The 27048-nt window shown below is 43.1% G+C and overlaps 1 protein-coding gene across 1 annotated transcript in view; it reads right to left on the bottom strand.

The window, feature by feature from the left end:
• Positions 1–27048, bottom strand: part of IQANK1 (IQ motif and ankyrin repeat containing 1) — a 105200-nt gene that overhangs the window by 53173 nt on the left and 24979 nt on the right. The window contains exons 3-7 of the mRNA XM_033933108.1: positions 23940–24067; positions 21115–21279; positions 14925–15116; positions 13840–13965; positions 10109–10248 (exon numbers count right to left, since the gene is read on the bottom strand). Of these exons, the coding sequence (XP_033788999.1) occupies positions 10109–10248; positions 13840–13965; positions 14925–15116; positions 21115–21279; positions 23940–24067 (751 nt within the window). The remainder of the gene's footprint in view (positions 1–10108; positions 10249–13839; positions 13966–14924; positions 15117–21114; positions 21280–23939; positions 24068–27048) is intronic.

Raw genomic sequence — 27048 nt, 5'->3', positions numbered from 1 at the left:
CTCCTTAATTGATTTTTGCAAAGTTACTAAAGCTATTCTAGGTGTTTTACCAAGCCAAAGAAATTTCGTTAAAATGCTATTAAGCTTTTTATAAAAGGACCCCTGAAAATAAATAGGTATCATACTCATATGGTAGCAAACTACAGGCAAGATCATCATTTTAATAGTTTGAACTCTCCCCCACCAAGAAATATGTAAGGGGTTCCATTGCTCACACAACTCCGTAACTTTTTTTAATATAAATTTTTCATTTTCTTTTACTGTATCTTCAATTGTATTTTTAACTTGAATGCCAAGATATTTAAATCCTTCTTCCTTCCATATGAACGGAAAATTTTTAAATAGTCCTTTTGCACAATGAACATTTAAGGGTATAATTTCAGATTTATTCCAATTAATTTTATAACCTGAAAATTTACCAAACTTATCAATTAATTCTAATAGAGAAGATAAGGTAGATTCTGGATTTTTCAAATAAAGCAAAATATCATCAGCATAAGCCGAAATTTTATATTCCATATCTGAATATGGAATACCCTGTATCTCCCTCGTTTGCTGTATTGCTAACAATAAGGGTTCTAATATAACATCAAATAACAAAGGAGATAAAGGACAACCCTGTCTAACTCCCCTCCGCAATTGAAATCCATCAGATATCATATTATTAATATTTAATCTTGCAATCGGGAAGCTATACAAAGTTTTTACCATTTGTATAAATCCAGAACCTATACCAAACCATTCTAAAGCCTGATACATAAAATTCCATTCTACCCTATCAAACGCTTTTTCTGCATCCAAGGAAACTGTAAAAGTCGGTTCATCTATTTTTTTTGATAAATTTAACATATGAAACAATAATCTAGAGTTATTAGAGGAGTGTCTTTTAGCAACGAAACCCGTCTGATGCATATCTATAATATGTGGGAGAGCTTTGGCTAATCTCAAAGCCAAAATTTTTGCCAAAATTTTATTATCCACATTTATTAATGATATAGGCCTGTAGTTCGAAACCAAAGTAGGATCTTTATTTGGCTTAGGCAGAACAATTATTATTGATTCAGCCATAGTACCTTTAATATCACCTTTTATGAGTTGTGTTTGATATAAATTTAGTAAATGTGGGGAAAGGATATTTTGAAATGTTTTATAAAATTCTACTGTATAACCATCACCACCTGGAGCGGATCCAACTCTAAGAGATCTCAATGCTGTTTCTAATTCTTTTAATGATATAGGTTCATCTAAACTCCGTTTTATATGATCAGGAACCTTAGGTCCATTAATTAAATCTAAAAAATTTTTACCATCTTTTTGTCTCTCCAAATAAGGCACGGAAGAATACAGATCTTTATAAAATTTTAGAAATTGTTTTAAAATTATATCTGTTTGATTTGTTATTGTACCATTATCATCTTTTATCCCATTAACATTAGTTTTCCTTTTTTTGCTTTAAGATAGTTTGCCAATAATCTCCCCGCCTTATTAGAATTTCCATAATACACTGCTTGTTTAGAAAACAAATCTCTTCTTATCATTTTTGAAGATAATTCATTATATTTACCTTTTGCTTTCAAAAGAGCTTGCAATATCTCATTTTCCCATTTATTTATCAATTTAGCTTCTAATATTTTGATTTCTTTTTCTAATTCTATATATTGAATTTTATTCTGTTTCTTAATAAAAGCTGAATATGATATAATATTACCCCTCATAGTTGCTTTAAATGCATCCCATACATTCTCAATAGATGTATCCTCCACTAAATTCATTTGAAAAAAATCATTAATTTGTGTTTTAAAATTTTCCAAAAATTTATCATCCACAAGCAGTGTATTATCAAATCTCCAAAGAGGTCTACCCTTTTCTAATTTATCCAATTGTAATTCTATCCATATTCCCGCATGATCCGAAATAATAATAGGATCTATGGAAGCTTTAATCACCTGTTGCACTTCATTTGTTGAAACAAAAATATAATCTATTCTTGAAAATGATTTATGAACCTGTGAGCAAAATGAAAACTCCTGATCATTAAAATGAAGAATACGCCATATATCCTTTAAATCGCATGATTGAGCCAGATTATCTAAACCTAATGATTTTATACTTTTACTTGGTTTTTTATCCAATAATGGATCCATTACAGCATTAAAATCTCCAGCCACCACTAAATTAGAAGCAGCCAGTGGTAATAACATATTCTGTAATTTTTTAAAAAATTCTGATTGATTCGAATTAGGGGCATATATATTAAACAACGTCAGGGCATTATTTCCCATACCTATATCAACATGTATCCATCTTCCATGTGGGTCTGAATTTATTACCTTAATCTTGGCCATACATTTTTTATTTATAAGAATTGCTACCCCTGCTTTTTTACCCTCTGCTGGAGCAAAAAAACATTCTTTTACCCATCCACCCGTTAGTTTCTGTGATTCTTTTGTATTAAGATGGGTCTCCTGCAGACAGTAAATATCCGCATTTTGCTTTTTTAAAAATGCTAATACCTTTTTTCTTTTAATTACATGATTCAGGCCATTGACATTAATAGAATACAGTGGTGCCTCACACAACTAACTTAATTGGTTCCAGGAGCAAGTTTGTTATGTGAAACGTTCGTTATGTGAAACGCGTTTTCCCATAGGAATACATGTAAAAAAAAATAATTCGTTCTGTAGCATAAAATATGCTAAGATGACATAAAAAAGATAAATTTTTTGTTATTATTTTTATTTAGATACATCTAAAAACATACATCTCCCTGTCCTTTTACTTCCACTATCTTCCTATCCCATCTCTATTCCCTTTTGTCCCTCTCCCCATGATCAATCATCTCACCACCTCTCTCTGCCCTCACCCTCAGGGTTCAAGATTGCTTCCACTCTTTTTCCTGTTGTTCTCTCTGCCTGTCACCCTATGTTTTAGCATCCCTTCTGCCCTTGTCCAATATTTCCCCTTCTCTCCCTCCCTCTCATCCCCTGCTCCAACATGTGCTTTCAGCGGCCTTCTCCCCCCTTAAGCGTCTTTTCTTCTCCACTCCACCTTTCCTCCCTCCCTGCCTCCACCTTTGTGGCGCTTTTGCACCCGACCGACAACAGAACAGGCCCGGTCGGACAAATCTCCCTGTCCTGTAGCCGCGAATCTAAATTACCTTCTTACAGCAGCTGGATTATTGAAGCTGCTGTAAGAGGTAATTTAGATTCGCGGCTACAGGGCAGGGAGGTTTGTCGGCCGGGCCTGTTCTGTTGTCGGTCGGGGGACCTGACCAGCTGTGCACATTCTTCGGGGCGGACCGCCCCCTCCCCCCTCTTTCGTTCGCCATTGCCTTCTTCCTACCTGCCCTGCCGCAGCCGCACACAGCCGACCGGAAGTCTTCCTGATGTCAGCGCTGACGTCGGAGGAAGGGAGGGCTTTGCTTAAGCCCTCCCTCCGACGTCAGCGCTGACATCGGGAAGATTTCCGTTCGGCTGTGTGCTGCGACAGGGCAGGTAAGGAGAAGGAGACTACCCTCGACCAACCCCGCTGCGATCCAACCCCGCAGGAACCCCGGAAGGATGCAGCTCGGGCGACTTCGTTGTGTGAAACAAAGTACGTTATACGGATCACGACATAAAGTTCGTTGTGCGCAGCGTCCGCTGTGCGAGGCGGCCGTTATGCGAGGCACCACTGTATATCTTAAAAGACATTATATATTTTAAAACTTATCAGTATAATCTTTTTCCCTTCTTCTTTTATATTTAAAATCCAAAAAATATTTTTTATGACACACATATTTACCCTTGAAGTATCCAATCCCTTATTTACTTTCTCCTTAATCATTCTAATAAATACCATCTTTTTCCCTCCCTTTCCCACCCAATATAATGACTGCTTAAGAACACACATTGGAACTGCAACCCGAACATTCCCCTCCCCTCTAGGCAACCAATATTCAATCAATATCCCCTTCTAACTATCTATATTAACCTTTAATATCTTTAGTCATTTTCATTTTTTTTTTTTTTTTTTTACTTCTAACATTTCATTAATGTATCTTTATCCATTCATCAATTTTTAATTTATATTTCCATAGTATTGTATTTTACATCATAAAATTTTATCTTAAACATATATTTAATATGGTATTGTTATTTTTCCTATATCTTATACTTTCTCTCTTTATATTTTTATTGTCTTTTCTTTAGTTCATGTTTTCTTTCTTCAGTATTTCAATATCTTATATTTTTATAATTTTTCACAATATCATCAAAACCAATCTTGATATTTTATGTTAAAATGACATAGGTTCTGATTTTGAAAGAAAGGCTTTTAGTTTTTCTGGATCTTCAAAATACAAAGATTTATCTCCAGATGATACTCTCATTTTTGCCGGATAATATAATCCGTATTTAAAACCTTTTTCTTTTAGTTGAGGTCTCATGTCTAATAGTCTCTTTCTTTTATTTGCTGTGTTTTTAGCAAAGTCCGGCAAAAACCATATTCTGGATCCTTTGTAATTTAGATTTTTGTCTTTCTTGGCAGCATTTAATATTTCTAATGCTTGTTGGTACCTAAGCATTTTGAATATTAGTGGTCTTGGCCTGCCTTGATTTTCTACATTTTTTGCTGGGATCCTATGAGCCCTTTCTATTTCCAGTGGTTGTTTTAAATCCAGTTGTAATATTTTTGGAATTAAGTTTTCTAGAAAATGTATAGCATTTTTCCCTTCTAAATTTTCTTGTATTCCAAAAAGTTTAATATTTTTCCTTCTTCCTCGATTTTCATAGTCTTCCAGTTGATCTTTCAATTTATTCAATTCCAGACTGTCATTTTGCATCTGTTTGCTTCACCTTCTATGACCTCCATTTTAGATTCTAATACAGTTGTTCTTTTATTATTTATTTCCATTTGTCTGTGGATGTTCAGTATTTCTTCCTTCATTTCAGACATATTGGTTACAGTTTCCTTAAGCATTTGTTTAATTTGTCTTAGTTCTTCCATAACTTCTGCTTTACTCAATATATCAGGTTCTTCAGCAGGAAGTGGGATCTTGCTTGGTGTAATTTGATCCTGCTTCTGTCTTTTTGCTGACATACCAGCCTCATTTTTATTTTGTCTGGTACTTGCCATATTTCTGAACCTATTTTTATATTTTTTCAGATTTTATCTTCTCCACAATCTTTATGCTCAGTGATTTTTCTGTCCACCACAATATACAATAGCCCGCCTTCAATGCTATGCTGTTGAGGGAATAGCAAACTTTTTTTGGATCCCTTCCTTCAGGGTTCCTGTCTAATTTCGTTGGAGGGTAGTTTCAATTAGCACAATTTTCACCAGTTTTTTTTATTTTTTTGATGTCACACAGTACAAAATCGGCTCTTTACCCTCAGGGTTTCTCTTCAAAACCGTCAGGGGAGGGCTACTTCAAACTAGAGGTCTGCACGGGAACGGGGATCGCGGGGATCCCGCGGGTCCCGCGGGGATCCCGCGGGTTCCCCCCCTGGCCCACGGGACTCCCACGGGGACGCCCCCTGGCCCACGGGACTCCCACGGGGAAGCCCCCCTGACCCACGGGACTCCCACGGGGACGCCCCCTTGCCCACGGGACTCCCACGGGGATGAAAACAACCTACCTAAATTCTGGCGATGCAAGCATGCAGCTTACAAGTCTGGCGTCGCGTCGGGAAATAGCCATGTTGAGCAGTGAGATCAGCACGTACACAGATGAAAGCCTTGCTTGCTGATTGGTCCGGTGGCCCCGCCCCACCGTGCCGCCGGACCAATCAGCAAGCAAGGCTTTCATCTGTGTACGTGCTGAGCTCACTGCTCAGCATGGCTATTTCCCGACGCGGGCATTAGGCTGTTTTTTGTCATTTCGGGTGGGGGATGGCAGCGGCAGCAGCAGCCTGAAAAAGAAATCATCCTGGCCGGGTTCGGTGTCATGCTCCGGAGCTTCTACAGCCTTCCTATCTCCCTCTCCCTTCTACCTGCGGCTCTCTTCAGCAACTCAGCAGCAACGATCGACACAAGCTTCTGGCGTCGGGGCCTACCCTCTGCGAGTCCCGCTTGTTTCAACTTCCTTTTTCCACAAAGGTGGGACTCGTAGAGGGAAGGCCTCGATGTCGGCAGCTTGTCTTGATCACCGCTGCTGACGAGTTGCTTAAGAGAGCCGCGGAGCAGGGGGGTGTTGCCAGGTGCAGGTAGAAGGGAGAGGGCCAGATGCAGGACTCGTGGGTGAGGGAGGAGAAGAGAGAGGGGAGAGAAACAAAAGGAAATATTTCATACTGGGCTGGGCCGGAGTGGAGAGAGGGTGGAAAGATTCTGGCTACAGGGTGCAGTAACAAAGGAAAAGGGGGGAAAGCTGAAAATGGAGATAGTGACACAAAGAAGAGAAAGGGTAAGCAGGACCTTCTGAATAAGGATAGAGATACAGAGGGGACATGAAGAGGAGGTGAAATAGAGACATAGAAGTAATGCTGAAAAAGTGTGTGTGTGGGGGGGGGAGATAAAGACATTGAAAGGGCAAATGGTGAATATGGGGTAAAGACAAGGACAGAGACAAATGAAGATTCTGAAAAGTGGTGAGATAGGGATATAGGTGAGATGGACACAAAGAAGGGTGATGCTGGAAAATAGGTGGAATGGTAATTCTGACAGACACAGAAGGGAAATGCTGGATCAAGGAGAGATGGGGCTCAGGCTGGATGGAATGAGGAGAAATGCCTTGTTGGCCCGGAACTTCCTCTCCTACGTCAGAATTGACGTCAGGGAGCGGAATGCTGGTCAGCGCGACGCTTCTGCAGGGAAAGCTTGGGACAGCGGTGGCTTGGGGACTATTCCCCGATGGCGGTGGCAGCAAACCGAGTGGCTTGGGGGAGGGCACGGAGAAAGAAAGAAAGGGGGCAGACAGAGAGACAGAAAGAAGGGGGAACAGGGAGACAGAAAGAAAAAGTTGGGGGAGAGAATGAGGTCTGGAGGAGAGGAAACATACAGGAGGCTGAAAGAAAGGAAGAAAGATTGGATGCACAGTCAGAAGAAGAAAGTGCAACCAGAGACTCATGAAATCACCAAACAGCAAAGATAGGAAAAATGATTTTATTTTCAATTTAGTGATCAAAATGTGTCTGTTTTGAGAATTTATATCTGCTGTCTATATTTTGCACTATGGCTCCCTTTACTAAACCGCAATATTGTTTTTTAGCGCAGGGAGCCTATGAGCATTGAGAGCAGCGCGAGGCATTCAGCGTAACTCCCTGTGCTAAAACCTACTATTGTGGTTTAGTAAAAAGGGAGGGGGTGTATTTGTCTATTTTTGTATTTTGTTACCGAGGTGACATTGCATAGAGTCATCTGCCTTGGGAAATGTATATGGCAGATATCTTTGTTTTGTGTTCAAAAGAAAAGGAAATGCATTTCTGGTTTTATTTCTACAGTGTTGAAGTACTTGTTGGCCCTTGCTGTGACTGGTGGGGATCCCCAAGCACCGCCAGCAGAGGACCTCCTCTAGAGATGGTCAGAACTCCCCTCCACCAAGCGCAGCAGTCGCTGGCAGCATCCATGAGCCACTGAGGTGCCAGCATCTGTGACTCAGGGACGCTACTGCTGCCTGCCAAGCTTGGCAAAAGGGACCCCAGGCCAACTGCAAAGGAAGTCCTCAGCTGACAGTTTGTGGGTTCTCATCAGCTGAGTATTTATATTTTATATTTACATTAGAGGTTCTGGTAGAAACCCATTTACAAAGTATGTATTCTTCCCAATTAATATTTCCAAATTAATAGTCTCTTTGCTTATTTGTAAATGGGTCTCTACCAGAGCCTTTAATTCAGTAGCATAATTAAATAAAATAACTATTTCTGAAGTTTATAGGGAAGGATGGTGACGGAGGGGATTCCTCGCGGGGACGGGTGGGGACGGAGGGGATTCCTCGCGGGGACGGGTGGGGATGGAGGGGATTCCTCGCGGGGACGGGTGGGGACGGAGGGATTCCTCACGGGGACGGGTGGGGACGGAGGGATTCCTCACGGGGACGGGTGGGGATGGGTGGGATTTTGGCGGGGACGGGTGGGACGGGTGGGATTTCTGTCCCCGCGCAACTCTCTACTTCAAACTGCCTCAACTTCAGACTGACAGGCACCAGCCCTTCACCAAAATTAGTTTAAATGGAGGAAGCCTTTATCTTTTCCTTTCTGTTGTCGGCTAGTTCAATGTCAGTTCACCGTGGTCTTCAAGCCTCTTTTTAATTTTTATTCATTCAGCTCGTCAGGAATCTCAGCCCTCAACACCGCATCGCTTCAGCACTGAGATAAACGGCGCTCTTAATTTTTTTTTTTTTTCTGGCTCTTCTTCTCTCAGTACCTTACTTTAGGTTTGGCAAGGCATAGTATCAGGCTGGTTTCATTCACGCTGTGAGTTTCTTGCTCATTTATGTCTCGTCGCTCCAGCGTAAGAAAAACTGTCAGTATTTTGTCATGAGAAAAAAAAAACCGGCAAAAGAGAAACAGACCTTTTATGTTGGCTTTCCTCCTTCAGGTTTTATTTTAATTTCGGCTGTACTTTTTTATTTTTCCGTGATCTCTAAGTTTTTTTTTGTTTTTTTTTAAACTTATATCATTCACGAATCGGCAATTCAGATCTTAATACCGCTTCGTTCCAGCTTATTTCTCCCCAGTTGTTTTTGATGTCTTTCAGCACAACCGGCTTTTTATCCTCAAGGCTTTGCTTTAACACCGGCGGGGGAGGGCTACATCAAACTGTCATATTTTTATCTTTGACAGGCACTAGCCCTCAACCGAAATCTGAAGGAAGAAAATTTTTTTCCTTTTCTATCGTTAGCTAATTCAATGTTCAATAGTCTTCCTTTACAGTATTTTACTTTCAATGTCACTCTTTATAATAGAAAAAGAAATCGGCGAAAGAGTAACTGTTCTCCTTAACTCTCCGCCCCCAGGGCTCCGTCTCAGCACCGTCAGGAGAGGGCTACTTCCAATCGCCACAGCTCCAGAATTGACCGGCACCAGCCTCCCACCAAAATCAGTCTTCTTTTTACTTTTTCTTTTGCCGTTGGCCAGTTCAAATATTCAGCAGCCCGCACTAGCACAAAGAAAAGCCGGCAAAAAAAAAAAACAACAGTCTTACTTGTCTCCTTCTCCTCAGGTCTTTTCTCAGTGCCGGCGGAGAAAGTATTATCAAATTTTCTCTGTTGGTAAATATTTATAAGTTTTATCAATCAGCATTAAATTTTCTGTCAAAAATCAACTCGAAGGGGAGAATTTTTAATCATTTGTTGCCTAGTTGAGAGGAGCGTCGCGATCACACGTCCATTTGTGTGCGCGGTAAGCCACGCCCCCATATGGTCTGTTATTGAGAAAGACATGGTAGAAGCCATTGCTTGCCCTGAATCGGTAGCATGGAATGTTGCTACTGGGCTTGATGGACCATTGGTCTGACCCAGTAAGGCTATTCTTATGTTTTTATGTTCTCATTGACAGATTTGTGTAGCATAGTAGATAAAAGGAGGTGTGAAACAGTGGTGGACAGAGTGGAAGGGTCAATAAGCACAGAGGATCCTTAGCTGTGGGGGAATGAGGGGTAAAGCTGGAGAATGTGGTAAAATCAGTTATGTTAGCGGGATTGAAAAAAGGGTTGAATAATTTCTGAGAAGAGAAGTCCATAAGCCATCAATGGCTTGGGGAAATCCACTGCTTATTCCTAGGATAATCAGCATGAAATCTGTTTTACTACTTGGGATTTAGCAAGGTACTTTGGACCTGTGTTGGCCACTGTTTGAAAAGGATACTGGGCTTAATGGACCTTCAGTCTGTCCCAGTAGGGCAATTCTTAGGTTCTTAGCTGTGGGAGAGTGAGGGGTAAAGCCAGGGATAAGAACAGAGGAACCTTAGCTGTAGATGATGAGAGGCAAAATTTGAGAATATATTTTCTTACAAAGAAATGAACTGAGTTTGACAGCATTGTACCAGGGAATATATGGGGAGTAGTCTGCCTGAGCCATAAAGTTCTTATCTGCTAAAAATCCTATTCCTTTGCTCTGCTCTCCTTTTCCTCTCCAAAATTCCCCATTTTCCTAGCTCCCAACCTCAAATCCCTTGTGCCAAGAATGACTCACTGGTTGGTGTCCTGATCTTTCATCCGTTGTTCCTCATCTGCCCTTCTTTGCTGCTCAGCTTCCATCTTCTGCAGCATAGAGTCTGTCAGGGCAGTATCCCACGAACGCAGAATTTCAGAGACACTTTCCAAAGAGGACACCTATCAATACAGATCAAGAAAAGAGTTAATTTGCTTTTATTTAATGATTTTTTTTTAATTAGGTGACATCACTGTTCTGTTCTGAGGCTCTTGACGCAACCAAAGTATTGTGATGAATAGACATCAATTCTTTTCTTTTCCTTTCTTTTCTTTCTTAGTTCTATTTAGCACACTCAAGGGGGAGGTTGGATTTGGGGTGTAATTTAATAAGATATGTTATAATATGTTGTATAATATAGTATATTCTATTTTAGTTGAGAATGTGATGAAGGGTGGGTGGGTGGGGATTTTACACTATTAGATTTTATGTATTAGATATTATAGTGCTATATTGGAATTACTTTTATGATATATTTTTGTGCACTTGTTTGATTTGAAAATGAATAAAGATTAAAAAAAAAATATATGGTCTCCCTTATCAAACGTATCTTCTCTCCACTACTCTCCGATATGTTCCAACTTCTTAAATATTATCGAACATTAACTTTAACTACTCATTCTCTTCTGCTGATTGTATTATAACAATTCTGGATCTCATTAAGAACTTATGGCTTAAGATTCTTCTTATAGCTTCATATAATTGTTTTCCTTTCTCCATCATACATGGGTGCTTGTTGTGTCCTGGTTGCACCTAAGAATTTGCTTGTAACATTTATGCAATATAATCTACTTCTGTTTGCAATTATTATCACAAAACTTTCTATAAAAGATTTAAAAATGAAGATATGTAGGTGTCCACTTGAACATATAAACTAGGTGCATTCCTGATATCAGGTTACCCTCATACATCCACTATCATCCAAAGACCCAAACACGCAAAAAGTGTGGGCAAAGCAGCCTGAGTAATAGGATCGAATGAGAATCTGCAAGTGTCAAATGCAGTGGGAGATGCGGGAACCAAAACCGGACATCTCTGGGATAAGGTGACTAGAGTCATCAGAAACAAAAACATAGTAACCTAGTAAATGACGGCAGATAAAGACCTGAACGGTCCATCCACTCTGCCCATCAGTTATACCCATTAAAAGTACATGATTGAATTAACTTGTCTCTTCTTTGATATTTCTGGGTCATAGACTGTAAAGTCCACCTGGTATTGTCTTAGGTTCCAACTGCTGAAGTTGCCGTCCAAGCTCACTCCAGCCTTTCCAACCATCCCGTTGTTTGCAGGCCAGTAACATCCTCCTGTTCCAAGTTAGTGGAGTTCCCATTGATTCCCTCCCCAGCCCACCCTACACCAAATCACCACATATGAGACACAGACCGTGTAGTCTCTCCAGTACCGGCCTTAGTTTTCCTCTCCACCACTTCCCTCGGGAGGGCATTCCAGGCATCTACCACCCTCTCCGTGAAGAATTTCTTAACATTGCTCCCAAGTCTTCCTTCAAGTAACCTCAAATTATGCCCTATAGTTTTACCATTTTTCTTCTCTGGAAAAGATTTGGTTCTATATTAATGCCTTTCAAGTATTTAAACGCAGGGGTCGGTGCTTGGACTGCTGCTGTTCAATGTATTTATAAATGATCTGGAAACAAGGATGAAGTGCGAAGTAATAAAATTCGCAGACGACACCAAACCATTTAATGGGGCTAGGACTAAAGAGGACTGCGAAGATTTACAAAGGGACCTGAACAAACTAGAAGAGTGGATGACGAGATGGCAGATGAAGTTTAATGTAGAGAAATGTAAAGTCTTGCACGTAGAGAACAGAAACCCAAGGTACAGCTACACGATGGGAGGGCTGTTACTGAGTGAGAGTACCCAAGAAAGGGACTTGGGGGTAATAGTGGACAAGACCATGAAGCCGTTGGCACAGTGCGCAGCGGCCACTAAGAAAGTGAATAGAATGCTAGGTATAATCAAAAAGGATATTACAACCAGAACGAAAGAAGTTATCCTCCCATTGTATCGGGCAATGGTGCGCCCGCATCTGGAGTACTGCATCCAATATTGGTCGCCATACCTAAAGAAGGATATGGTGATACTTGAGAGGGTTCAGAAGAGAGCGACACGTTTGATAAAAGGTATGGAAAACCTTTCATACGCTGGAAGATTTGAGAAACTGGGACTTTTCTCCCTGGAGAAGCGGAGACTTAGAGGGGACATGATAGAGACTTACAAGATCATGAAGGGCATAGAGAAAGTAGAGAGGGACAGATTCTTCAAGCTTTCGAAAACTACAAGAACGAAAGGGCATTCGGAAAAATTAAAGGGGACAGATTCAGAACCAATGCTAGGAAGTTCTTCTTCACCCAACGGGTGGTGGACACCTGGAATGCGCTTCCAGATGATGTGATAGGACAGAGTACGGTATTGGAGTTCAAGAAGGGATTGGACAATTTCCTGAAGGAAAAGGGGATAGAAGGGTATAGATAGAGGGTTACTAACAGGTCCTGGACCTGATGGGCCGCCGCGTGAGCGGACTGCTGGGCATGATGGACTCCTGGTCTGACCCAGCAGAGGCACTGCTTATGTTCTTATAGAAACATAGAACATGACGGCAGAAAAAGGCCACGGCCCATCCAGTCTGCCCACACTAATGGCCCACCCCCTAACTACCTCCATGAAGAGATCCCACATGCCAATCCTATCTTTTCTTAAAATCTGGCACGCTGCTGGCCTCAATTACCTGTTGTGGAAGATTATTCCAGCGATCAACTATCCTTTCGGTGAAGAAATATTTTCTGGTGTCGCCATGAAATTTCCCACCCCTGATTTTCAACAGATGGTCCTTTAAGGAAAAAGAGATCCTCTTCCACCTCGATACGTCCTGTGACATATTTGAATGTCTCGATCATGTCTCCCCTCTCTCTGCGTTCGAGTACAGCTGCAACTTATCCAGTCGTTCCTCATACGGGAGATCCTTGAGTCCTGAGACCATCCTGGTGGCCATTCGCTGAACCGACTCAACTCTCCGCACATCTTTTTGATAATGCGGCCTCCAGAATTGTACACATATTGTATCATATCTCCCCTGTCCCTCCTCTCCTCCAGAATATACATATTTAGGTCTTCCAGTCTCTTCTCAAACTTCCTTTTATGTGAGAAAATGCAAAAGTTAGACAACTTCAAACTGCTTATAGACCCATGACAAGAAACATATCACTATTTTTATTCCACAAAACCTTCCAGTTCTAGGCCAATAGCAACATAAGAAAAACTAGATAAACACAGTGAGCTGCAAAATCGTAATCAATATAACAAAACCTATCAACCAGCCATCATTACTTCCCAAGAAACTTTTGAAACAAATAAGTCTTCCGTAACTTTCTAAAATGAAAATACAAAACAAGGTAAGAAGTATTAGTCACCTTTTCTCAGAAGGTCACATTTCTTCAAACACTGCAAAAAACACACAGCCGCCATCACTCACAGCCAACCATAACGAGAAACTATCTAAAGAGGACACAGCAAAAATGAAAACGCCCATCTCCCAAAGTGAATCAAGTGAGCATGACACTGCTGCATGACGAGAAACTCCTCACAGTACCCAAAGTAGGCCTGCCTAAGTAACGGCAGACTAAGCCACCTGAGAAGTTTAATGTTATCCAGTGTAGGAAGAAAAAAAAAAACACTGAATGCTGTTCTTACTTGTTCAGGGGTGGTGCCATCATCCGCATAGATCCTGGGGTCAGCGCCGTGCTGCAGGAGCATTTCCAGGGCCGCCAGGTGAGCTCCAAATGCTGCCCGGTACAAGGGAGTTCTGCCAAAAGCACCCTATAAGAGAAGAGAAGCAGAAGAGAATGAGCTCTTGCCCCTAACCCTAACCCCTGTGTTCCTTGAATGATAACCCACCACAAGGGGGCAACATAACTCAGTGATTATTACGCAAGGCACATCATTGCATATATACATAGACAACTGTTACTCCTGGGGCCTGAACCACACATTTACCACCCAATATTCAGTACTATTTAACATAACAGTATAAATTGTTATTTATATATTGCATAAGCCTTTTGGTTCTATGTGGTTTAGAAAAGAGGTAAAAGTGACTAAAGTCAGTATGCTACAACGTAACTTGGCAAATGAGGTAAACAGAGGATTTACAAAGGAGGTTGGCAGTTTGGGTTTACAAGGAAGTGGAGCTGACCAATGGCATGGAACTGCCACATAACTTGGCCTAGCGGTTGTTGATAAGATTTATAAGGTTCACGATGATATTATCTTAAGAGGGCCACGCTCCTGCCACAAAGACCCCCGCTGGATCACCAGGTACCTCGGAAGACCTGGGGGGAGGATTGTGGGGCTGGGAGGGAGAGGGGAGAGAACCTTGGAGGGAGGAGCAGAGACCTGTGAGCGTTGGAGGGAAGAAAGAGGAGAGAGAAGCTAGACCTTGGGGAGGGAAGAGAGAGTGAGAGACCCGGAATATCTCAAACTCCCTTCTCTACCCATTGCTGCTCTTTGTAAGTCTTGGATCAAATTTTTGGGATAAATTGGCTCTTTGCCGACCCCTACCTAAGTTGACCGGCCAAATAATTGGGCCTGACAAAGTGCCTGAATATTATTTCTGGTATCATAAGAGGAAATGTCTCCCTACTGGGATGGACCTGGAGGGAAATCTTCCTCCTACTATGTATGAAAAAGCTACCCAGGCATTCACAACCCAGCAGTTCCATGAACAACACACTGCACCCAACCTCCATGGTTACTCAGGTAGCTTTGGGTCTTCCTACCTTGCTGTTTGGCTGGGCTCCTCTCTCTATGAGCAGTTTGATGACCTGAGGATTTCCACCCCCTGCAGCTTCAGAAAGTGGGGTGTTCCCATTGGCGTCTGTGCAGTCAACCATGTTGATCTGGTTCTGAAAACGTATTGCTTTCCCTCTCTCATCATAGCCAATCCCGTTCTTTGTATCCAGGTCCAATACCTTGCCAGGGAAAAGGTGATGGCAGGTTTATTATAACACAACGTTTAGAAGGTTCAATACTAAATGTTGGTCCACGAGTTCCTCAACCCAGGTGGGTTTTCAGGATTTGCATACAATGAAGACTGTGCAAATAGATTACATTATATTGGTGACTTTTATTCCGCCATTACCTTGCGGTTTAAGACGGATTACAAAAGATAGTATCTGAACAATTCAAGAAGAGTTACATGGATGAGCAAGTTATTTTGGGATTGAAATGCTTCATGTGGAGTTAATTTGTCTTATGGATTTCTTGACTAGCAGGGTTTTTATTTCTTTTCTGAAAGTTTTGTAGTCTGGTGTCTTGATCAGTAGGTTGGATAGTTGATGGTCGAGTTTCACTGCATATTCATTGGGGAAATCCTGAAAACCTGACTGGGTTGCAGACCTTAAGGACCGACATTGTGCACCCCTGACGTAAAAGATCATAGCCTCAGCAGAAGGTACACAAGATTACAGCTTATGCAGACGTTGAAACTATGGGTCTTTGTATAGGATATTCATGATTGCTGACAGTATTGCAGAGAGGGGAAAGAGAATGGGACTTGTATACTGTCTTTTTGTGGTTATACATTCAAAGCGATTTACATATATACAGGTACTTAGAAACATGATGACAGCTAAAGGCCAAATGGCCCATCCAGTCTGCCCATCCGCAGTAACCATTATCTCTAAGCGATCCCACGTGCCTATCCTAGGCTTTCTTGAAATCAGACACAGTCTCTGTCTCCACCACTTCTTCCATAGAAAGAAGATGGCAGCTAAAGGCCAAATGGCCCATCCAGTCTGCCCATCCGCAGTAACCATTATCTCTAAGCGATCCCACGTGCCTATCCTAGGCTTTCTTGAAATCAGACACAGTCTCTGTCTCCACCACTTCTTCCATAGAAAGAAGATGGCAGCTAAAGGCCAAATGGCCCATCCAGTCTGCCCATCCGCAGTAACCATTATCTCTAAGCGATCCCACGTGCCTATCCTAGGCTTTCTTGAAATCAGACACAGTCTCTGTCTCCACCACTTCTTCCATAGAAAGAAGATGGCAGATAAAGGCCAAATGGCTCATCCGCAGTAACCATTAAGTGGATAAAGTGACTTGCCCAGGGTCACAAGGAGAGGTAGATACGGAGTGTCTGAAGAATGTGTGAAGCCATTGCTCATGCTCTCCAGACGCAGCCCCGGGCAGGACCACTTTCTGCACTCAGAAGAAATCTGGTACCCCTACTTCTGCATCTGTGTGGACTGCAGTGGTGCCACCCCAGGGGAGGGAGGTAAGGAAAGAAACACCTTGCAGGGAGGGAAAGAAAATTTTGGGAGTGTCAGAGCACCTGTGGTAAGGACAGTCAGAAAGTGACAGCAGCATTTAAGAGCTACAGTTAACAAAACAAAACAAAGGCATTAGAGAGGAAGGTGGGAAACCTGCTGATAGTCTGACCCAATCATTAGGCAAGACTAGACAGTCGCCTAGGACAATAGCTTCTAGAGGTGCCAAAGAGCAAAACCATAGATCCTGACACCACTTGATCTCCAAACAAACAGACTTCTACCATAGATCCCCATTTGCTTAGTTCCTCTCTTCCTCCCCTACAGAAACCCTCCCAGGGCATAAGAACATAAGAATTGCCGCTATTGGGTCAGACCAGTGGTCCATCGTGCCCAGCAGTCTGCTCACGCGGCGGCCCTCGGTCAAAGACCAGCGCCCTAACTGAGACTAGCCCTACCTGTGTACGTTCCGGTTCAGCAGGAACTTGTCTAACTTTGCCTTGAATCCCTGGAGGGTGTTTTACCCTATGACAGACTCCGGAAGAGCGTTCCAGTTTTCTACCACGCTCTGGGTGAAGAACTTCCTTACGTTTGTACGGAATCTATCCCCTTTCAACTTCAGAGAGTGCCCTATCATTCTCCCTACCTTGGAGAGGGTGAACAACCTGTCCTTATCTACTAAGTCTATCCCCTTCAGTACCTTGAATGTTTCGATCATGTCCCCTCTCAATCTCCTCTGTTCGAGGGAAAAGAGGCCCAGTTTCTCTAATCTTTCACTGTATGGTAGCTCCTCCAACTCCTTAACCATCTTGGTTGCTCTTCACTGGTGACCCTCATTCATGGTCTCCCCCGCCTCAACCTCTCCTGAAGTGGCTTGAGGGGAATTGAAGGCTGGTTCTAGCAGCAGTTGTGAGCCAATGCGCCATCCTTTCTTCGCACATTCCCATCCCACTTTCTGTCCATTCCGAGATCTCTGCTCCTCAAATCAAAACAGTCTCACTAATCCCTTCTTTTAGGGAAATTATTTTTGACTTCACTCGTGGCTCTTTGCAAAAGTAGTTCCGAGCTGTGGAACTTACTACCATCCCACCTCACACTTCAAACTTCCCTACCCAAATTGCTGGAGGATGTGGTAAGAGTGGTTAATGTGGTTTTAAAAAAGGTTTGGACAAGTTCCTGGAGGAAAAGTCCATGGTCTGCTATTGAGCCAGACACGGGGGAAGCCATTGCTTGCTCTGGATCGGTAACATGAAGTGTTGCTACTGTTTGTGTTTTTGCCAGAGGGTTTACTGGGCTAGATGGACCATTGGCCTGACCTGCTGAATGGGGTTTCTTGTACTCTGCAGAACAAGGTGGATTTTATCCACAGAATAACTTGATTCACAGGCCCAATTACCAGCCACAGCAGCAGAGAGAGTCTATTACTTTAAACTAATACGAGCATACATGGAATGTGGCCGGCAAGCCTTCGGCAATGTAGAATTTCTTTGCAGAGTGGTTGAACATCATCCCTCGATGGATTATTTCACGTCACCCCTTTACTTTATAGTTAGTACTGGGCTGTTTCAAAAAACCTTCAGCCTTGTACTATCCATATAGCATACAGGAATCTTTTTTTTTTTTTTTTTTTTTAATCTTTATTCATTTTCAAACTTACAACAAGTGCACAAAAGAGCACCATGAAAGACAATCATACAACACTTGAAATTCCTTCAATAAATTCATAAATATATTAATTAATTAATTTCCTTCCCCCTCCCCCAACCAATATACTCATTAAAGCATATCATAAATTATATTATAAAATGCATTATTAAACCAAATTTTCCCCCATCACCCCGCCCCCCTATATATATCCATATTATCAAAGGAAAACGATGCCTATTCATTACAATATTTATCCAATGGCCCCCCAAATCTTTAGAAAATTTTTATAACTACCTTTCTGTAAAGCAATAACTCTTTCCATTTTAAAAATATGACATAAGGAATTCCACCAAAATGCATAACTAAGATTAGTATAATTTTTCCAGTTGTTAGTAATATGTTGAATAGCAAAACCCATCATGATCATTAAAAGTTTGTTGTTATGTGCTGTTAATTGACTTTTTTTCCTCATAGAAATACCGAACAGAACAGTATCGTATGACAGAGCAACATGGTTTTCTAATAAGCAATTTATTTGAGACCAAATTGAATTCCAAAAAAAAGCAAAGCATATGCTCATCAGCCACTGGCAAATAAACGATTGCTTTGACTATTGGGCCTCGCAGTAGATCACTTAGCTCCGTCACTCCGTCCTCTCTGGGAAAGGGAGCACTGCCCTGTAGGCGTCCATGACTTTGGAGCGCTGCCATACTTAGTAACATAGTAAATGACTGGTCCATCCATTCCCTTATTAGAAAAACATGATGCTGGCACTGGACCTTTGGGCACCCAAGCAGCGTCCAAAAACCTCTTCTGCCCCTCCTGTAGTAATCTAAATCGCTCTAATACCATTTAACTCAGGGCGATTTACATCAAAAAAAAGCCATAAGAATTCTATGGGGAAAATACAGTCCCCTGGATAAAAAATGGCCTCGCAATTCTTTAACTAAAAGTGCTAACTTTTCAGTCTATCAGATACGAAATTTCTAATAACTAACTAATGTCCTTATTTGCATAGGTAAATTATTCCAGATAACAAAAGCAGCATATTTAAAACGTGTACCTCTGAAAGGAGGAAACTGCAATCAAATTGTATTATTCAATCTATTGGTTGAATAATGCAAACGTGAAAAGAACAAACCCCTCTTTTACAAAACCGTAGAACAGTCTTTAGCGCCAGCTCCAACTTTCACAAGTGTTGGAGTTGTTACCTCCGCAGCCAGCACTAAAAGCCACGCTACGGTTTTGTAAAAGGGGACAAAAGTGAGATAATTGGAAGCCTGGGTTTTTTCCAAAATCTTCAGCCTGAAAAAAATATTTCATAAAACTGCAATTTGGCTGCCTTTGCTGTAAGACCATGGTCGGTGCTCCACCTACCTCATGAAACACTTTGTTCTACAGGACCATCCTCGCCACACCTCTATTCTCATTCCTCAATTCTCAACAGGACCCTATCCTTTCAGGCTGGCATCTGGAATAACACCTTAAGCTCAATCCTCCTTAACTCCCCATCCTACCAATCCTTCAGAAGCTCTCTGAAGACTCACCTATTCGACAAATTTATCGAACAATAAGAAGCCACCCTCCAACTATTCCATTCCCCTTTCTCATTCCCCCACTCTTCCCCAATGCCACCACAATCCCTATCTCACCCACCCATACTCTCCCCACCTCTATCACTACCTGCGACAACCACAAGGTATCTCACCGTCTTGAACTGAACAGGTATGATGGGATATAAATAAAGCTATTATTATTATTACTAGTGTTTAAGCTCGTGTGCTAGAGTAGATGTCTGGGGGTTTTTTCTTTGTCTCTCTCTCCTTGGACGCTGTCTGTGTCATTCTTTCTGTCTGTCTCCCTGGCCCCCTGCCTGCCTGTATTTCTCTGTTGCGCCATGCTTGCCTGTCTCTCCGTGGCCCCCTTCTGTTTCCCCCCCTCCCAGAGCAAAGCATGATTGCTGTCTGCCCCCCAGCACACCCCTCTCCCAAAGCAGGCCCCTTTCCCTCTCCCCCTGCCCCCTGTTGTACCATGCCTGTTCTTACCCTCCCTCCATCCTGGCTTCCTGTTGTCTTCTGGCCCACTGGCACGAACCATTGCCGCCGCTCCTCTTCAAAGCAGCCTGCTGAGGTTTGCCGACCAGCTGTAGCGAACCTCACAGGCCGCTCTCCACCTCGGTAGCACGTTCCCTCTGACATGGAGAGCGGTCTGCAAGGTTTGCAACAGCCAGCTGGCGAACCTCAGAAGGCTGCTTTGAACAGGAGTGGCAGCGGTTGGTGAGTGAGGGCGGGAGGGGGGGAGTCACCGACGTGTTCCCTGCCTCCATGTTCTAAAATAGAATTCGGCACGGACACAAACCACGGCGGCAGGGAACACAAAATCCTAAGTGCGCATGCGCACGTAGGATTTTATTATAGAGGATATAATATGATGAATCAAAATTTTAAACGCTATACGTTTCTCTATAGGTAGCTCTGAACCGCCCGAGTCATGCCCCAGCCTTGCCCCCTCAACCTGTTCGCTTGTCGGGAGGGCATCTGCGCATGCGCTGGTGTGATGCTATGATGTCATACGTATGTGCGCAATGTCACCCAGACATAGCTGCTAGCTGGAAGCTTTTCAAAACCAAAGTGCCAGGTTTTGAAAAGCCGTCCGGGGAAATCCAAATGTCTGGTAACCCTCTCTATAGGCAACCAATGAAGTTTCTTATAGAATACAGAAACACTGTCGGATCTCTTCAGACCATATATCTGAATTGTCTGGGCTAGTCCACGAGCATAAGAGAGATCATAGCTGCCTCAGGCAGTGCCTGTGAGGAAAGACGCTACCTCTTCCTACCTCTCTGATAGGCACTGCTTGAGCCAGCTAAGATCTTATGCTCCAAGGACTATCCCCGAGCCTCTGACGGCCCAGTTCGTGGTGCGGGAGGGTGGACTTTTAGACAAATCCCATTTTGGTGCCCAAACGTCCAGCACCAATGTGTATAAGTGCTTATATAGTGGATTCTATAATGTGGCACCCACTGAGGGCACCTGCCTGCCTCGCTGCCCACCTCCTTCAGCACATCCAGAACCTCATCCACTTCCCCCTCAAAAGCAGCTTCTAGGATGCGTTTTTTCCTCTGCGCCTCCTCCTGCTTCTTCTTCCTCTCCTCCTCCTCTTTCTTCCTCTGTTGCCGTGCAGCTTCCTGCTCCTTCTTTACCATCATGACAAAGGCCTGCAGGAGACAAAGGCAAGAGTAAGAGAGCAGGCTACTGAACCCCACACAAGATGATTCCTTCCAAAGAGGCTACAGCCCTCAGTATGCCCATATGAGGGTCTCTCACACAAGGTTATAAAAAAACCCTCAATATGAACACCCCTTATACAGGGTTATAGGATAGAATTTAGAACCCTTGGGCTCCTCTGTGCTTATTCTACGCTTTACCCTTCATCACAGGCGAACTGATCATTAGTGCAACTGGGCGGTGCCCGGGGGCACAGAGCTGTAGAAGATCCAGTGCCTCTCCCATGTGATAAAGCATCTCCCCCTTCTTCCTGACTGCATCCAGACTCTCTATGGCATCTATTGGGGAAAGCAGCAACAGCCATAAACCGTGGATTAAGAATTGGTTATCGGATAGAAAACAGAGGGTAGGGTTAAATGGTTATTTTTCTCAATGGAGGAGAGTAAACAGTGGAGTGCCGCAGGGGTCTGTACTGGAATTGGTGCTATTTAACTTATTTAGAAATGATCTGGAAATTGGAATGACGAGTGAGGTGATTAAATTTGCAGATGACATTAAACTGTTCAAAGTTGTTAAAACGCATGCGGATTGTGAAAAATTGCAGGCGGACCTTAGGAAATTGGAAGACTGGGCGTCCAAGTGGCAGATGAAATTTAATGTGGACAAATGCAAAGTGATGCACATTGGGAAGAATAACCTGAATCACAGTTACCAGATGCTAGGGTCCACCTTTGGGGTTATCGCCAAGAAAAGGATCTGGGTGTCATCGTAGACAATACGATGAAACCTTCCACCCAATGTTAGCAGTGGCCAAAAAACCAAACAGGATACTAGGAATTATTAAAAAGGGATGGTTAACAAGACTAAGAATGTTATAATGTCCCTGCATCGCTCCATGGTGTGACCTCATCTGGAGTATTGCGTTCAAGTCTGGTCTCCTTAGCTCAAGAAAGTTAGAGAGGCACTAGAAACGGTTCAAAGAAGAGTGACCAAGATGAGATGATTGAAGTCTACAAAATCCTGAGTGGAGTAGAACGGGTACAAGTGGATTGATTTTTCACTCCATCAAAAATTACAAGGACTAGGGGACACTCAATGAAGTTACAGGGAAATACTTTTAAAACCAATAGGAGGAAATTTTTTTGGAACACGTTGCCAGAGGATGTGGTAAGAGCAGATAGCGTAGCTGGTTTTAAGAAAGGTTTGGACAAGTTCCTGGAGAAAAAGTCCATAGTCTGTGAGAAAGACATGGGGGAAGCCACTACTTGCTCTGGATCGGTAGCATGGAATAATTGTAAGCTCTTCTTAGCAGGGACTGTCTCTTGTATGTTAAAATGTACAGTGCTACGCCTTTCAATAGTAGTAGTAGTAGTTGCTACTCCTTGGGTTGGCCACCATGAGAACGGGCTACTGGGCTTGGTGGACCACTGGTCTGACAAAGGAAGGCTATTCTTATGCTCTTCTCAGTATCCCAATCTCCTCTGTCTTGCATGGCTTTGACCAGTCCTGCCTCTGTGTCACGCAGAGCACTTTGACCGCTGGCCCTGCGACCAGTTTTCTTCTGCCTGGGCCACCCATGGGAGAGTACGGAAGGGTCCGGAACACCCAAAAGAGAGCAACTGCCCTCTCCCAGTCAGGGCGTGAGTGATGCTCAGTTGCTCTGGCCTACGTCAGCTCTATTCTCAATGGCTGACATGATCTCTTGTGACTAGGGTTTCCAGACATGTCCTCTTTTGAAAGGACTGTCCGGGCGCCCAGAGGGATTTCCAAAACCCAGCAGTTTGTCTGGGTTTTGGAAATCCTGAGCTTGAAGGCCTCATTTGGAAGACTTTGCACAAGCGCAGCCGTCACCATGATGGCATCATGCGCATGACGTCATTGTGGCAACATACGCACAGACTTCCAAATGAGGCCTTCAAGCTCAGGGAGGTTCTTGAGGGGGGGCTGGGACTGAGGAGGAATGGGGCGGAGCCAGAGGCAGAATAGGGTGGGACCGAGGCCAGGCGGCGTCTTTTTTTTCAAAGAAGAAATCTGGCAACCCTGCTTGTGGCAGTCTCACAAGATTGCCGCTGGAGGTCATGGCAGCCATTTTGAGAGCAGAGCCAGCAAAGGCAGGAGTGACTCTTGCCCTGACTTACACCCTAGTCTGCCAGGGATTGTACAATAGGCCTGAGGGGAACACCCACAAGGGGGGAAAGACAACTCCTCTTTGGAGGGGAGGTGGAAGGAGGGAGACAAACATGACAAAGCACAGATTTTCAGCTTCCACCAAAAGTACACCATCAGTTTCTGTGAAATACGAAACCATTGCCATAGCCTTTTGCCAAAACTAAAACCAGACAGAAAAAGGATTTGGGGTCAGTTTAGGCACCGAGACTGAAATTCAGGTACTGCCAGAATAGATGCCGGCCCACATGGGGGGTCCAGATCACTGTCAGTTCACTCCTGCCCCTCACGGCTAAGGATCCTCTGTGCTTATCCCAAGCTTTATAAAACTCTATGGGAGATTGTTCCATGCATCCACTGCCATAGGTCTGAGCCTTATTCCAGGAACCTCTTGTTCTAATCTAGACCTTTCTTTCCTCTGATTGAGGTTTCATTCTTGCATCTCTTCTCGGCTGTCCATATTTAGGTCCCGTTGTACACCTGCCTCTTTCTGGAGTCGATCCATTAACTCCTCGTATCCCTGCTTTTCTTTCTGGAGCTTTGCTTTCATTTTTCGAGCCAAGCTCTGGCGGAACGCACACTGGATTGTCAAAGCAGCTTTGTACTCAAGCTCTGAGGAGAGAAAGAAGGGCAATGCAGAGGGCATGGGAGACAAAGGAAAAAGGGAGGGAAAAGACAGCATTAAGTCATGGAAGTGCTAATGGGTGCACTTTACAGCCTCATTCATCTCGCTGAAATGTGCATTCAGAGGCTTAGCCACACAAGAAACTGTTCTTCAGTCACATTGCATATGTAGAGGCACTAGCGGAGTCCATCACGCCCTCTAAGGCAGTGTATCACATGTAAAGAGGTTTGCGAGACGCCGGGGTGGAGGAGAGGCACCAGCACCGACTGACTGCCTACAGGACATGCCTCTTGTGCTGAGGGGCACATCCTGTTGGCAGTTAGCCAGTGTCGGTGCCTCTTCTCCTCCCTGGCGTCTTTCCTCCTCTCTACGCCTTTTCTTTTTCAACATCCCCCCCCCCCCCAGCCAGTGGCCTCTCAGGGCCCCGTCTGGAGGGCCTCCGTGCATGAATGGATGTCAACACGATGATGTCAAGTATGTGCCCTCAAACCACGATCCCCAATTTAGTGTGCCACTAGCCTGCAAAGTTTGCGAGGCGCTGCTCTAAGGACTGACTGCTTGCGTGCAAATTTTTTTTCCATGAGAGCAACAAGTTCTAACAACCATCAGCCTATTGTGCGTGACCCCTCCTGGTAAATTATCTTCCTATGCATCTCCTCACCTTTATGCTCTAAGATTAGCACATAGCCAGTTTCCTCCTAATGTTCCCCTCTCTCTTTCCATCACTATGGTTCCTGTATATCTTCTCCTGTTGATACTGACTTTCCTCAATCTCTCCCTTCACTCCAACTCAACACCATGCCACTCAAGTTTTGAATCCATTACCTCAACCTCCCTTCTTCTCAGTTCTAAAGATTCAACACTTTCTCCCTCTCATTCAGCCATCCCCACTCTCGCCTGTGGCGCAGTAGGCCCTCCATGCCTCCTCTCACTCTCCCCCGTATCTTCTTGTTCCCTCTCTTGCTGTCTGCTGGGGATATCAACCCCAACTCTGGTCCTCCCAACCAACTCTCATCCTACTCATGCAGGTCACACTAAATCAACTCCTAAAAATAGGAGAGATCTTAATAATCCTCAAAAAATCTTGTGAAACACACTAAATGCTTATAAGATTGGCTAAAACACAAGACAAAAATGTCCAAATTGGATATAATGGAGAAATACTATAAGGATCTCAAGCGCTCACAGCTAAAAGCCTGATGTATTTTTCAAGCTAATAACCATAGGGTGAGCTATCATTGGTCCTGTAAATTCTCCTATTTACTTAATTTTTTATTTTTTATCAAAACATTCTTGTTATTTTAAATACTTTAAATGTGTTAAATATTATACAAATCCTATTTTGCTTCATAAAATTGCCTTGCAAATCTTTTTTTGATTCATATACTGGTCTTCATTTAATTACATTAGATTACATTACATTAGGGATTTCTATTCCGCCTGTGCCTTGCGGTTCTAGGCGGATTACAATATAGAAAATATCTGGGACATTCCAGTAGAATTACATTTCAGGATAGGAGTAAGTTACAGGAACAGTGAAGAGTTATGATATTACAATTTCACAGAAGATATTACTTATTACAGAAGATAATACATATAGCAGAAGATAATGCATTTTACAGAGGTAATACATGTCAACTCGATCAGTTAAGTCGGGTGTAGTGTAGGAGAGTTACAGTACATTCTTGATCATAGACAAAGAGATAATATGGATGAGTGATTCCGAAGTCGTTGGTTGGGAACTCATTGGGCGGTGGTTAGATTGATGGGAGATATTTTTTGAACAGTAGTGTTTTTATTTCTTTGCGGAACTCTTTTATGTCTGTTGTTTTGGTCAGTAATTTAGAGATGTCAGAGTCTATTTTAGCTGCCTGTGTCCCCAGGAGGTTGTCGTAAAGTTTCTTACGACAAGTACCGTTGAGTGGTGGATAGGTGAATAAATAGTACTCTCCCGTCCAGAAATACAGATTATGGAGTACTTAGCTTCATGACGACGGAAGATCTCCGTTTCGCTCATACTATTTTTAGAAGAGCTTCATCAGGAAAAGCACCAGCAATAACACAAAGAAGACTGACTTAGTGAAATCAGATCATAGTTCAAACTTTTCCCGAAACACCTAGTCCCACTTGCAGCTTTTCAAATCACACCAGTAATATTCTTTCACTTCAACGTGTTACCATTTATTTCCTCAGTTACCTCGTTGAAGTGAAAGAATATTACTTTGAGTGAATACTGCAGCAAGATAGAGGAGGGAGCAGGCAAGAATGTAAACACCCGCGGCACAGAAGGAAGGGAGAAGGATGTGTTGGGACTTGAGATGGAGGGAGCACATACAGGACAAATGATGGAAGGAAGGAATGGCATGAACTTAGGCCTCAGACTGAAGGGAAAGAGGGAGGGGAGCATGATCCATAAGATGGAAGAATGGAGGGAGTGAGGGAAAGAGATGCTGAGGTGAGGGAGAGAATAGAAAAGGAGAATTGGGTGGCTGAGAGAGGCAAAGAGATGGTGCACATGGAGAGATGCAAAGAGAGGAGGGAGGGAGAGAGAGGGAATTATTGGACATGGTGGTGGGAGAGGAGTAAGGTAGAGATGCTGATTTCCAAAGAGCAGACAGGAAAGACAAGAACAACTTCCTGAATGCTCGATGCATGAACCTCAAAGAAGTCCAACTGGAATCACTATGGGTAAAAATACCAGGAAGAAATGGATCTGAGATAAAGATGGGACTGTACTACCTTCCACCTGGGCAAACTGAAGCAAATGATACAGAAATGGAAGCCGAGTTGAGGTGGGAATGCAAGAACGCAAGCACCATAGTTATGGGAGATTTCAACTATCCCAGGATAGACTGGAGTCTTGAAATCTCAAAATGTACAAAGGAAACGGAGTTCCTGGAGGCTGTACAGGACTGCTTCATGGAACAGCTTGTCAAAGACCCAACGAGAGGGTCTGCGATTCTGGATC

Source organism: Geotrypetes seraphini, chromosome 2 (assembly GCF_902459505.1).
Source record: "Geotrypetes seraphini chromosome 2, aGeoSer1.1, whole genome shotgun sequence".
NCBI classification, from domain to species: domain Eukaryota; kingdom Metazoa; phylum Chordata; class Amphibia; order Gymnophiona; family Dermophiidae; genus Geotrypetes; species Geotrypetes seraphini.
Note: the sequence above shows the minus strand (reverse complement) of the source record. Positions and strands in the feature narration are given on the sequence as shown.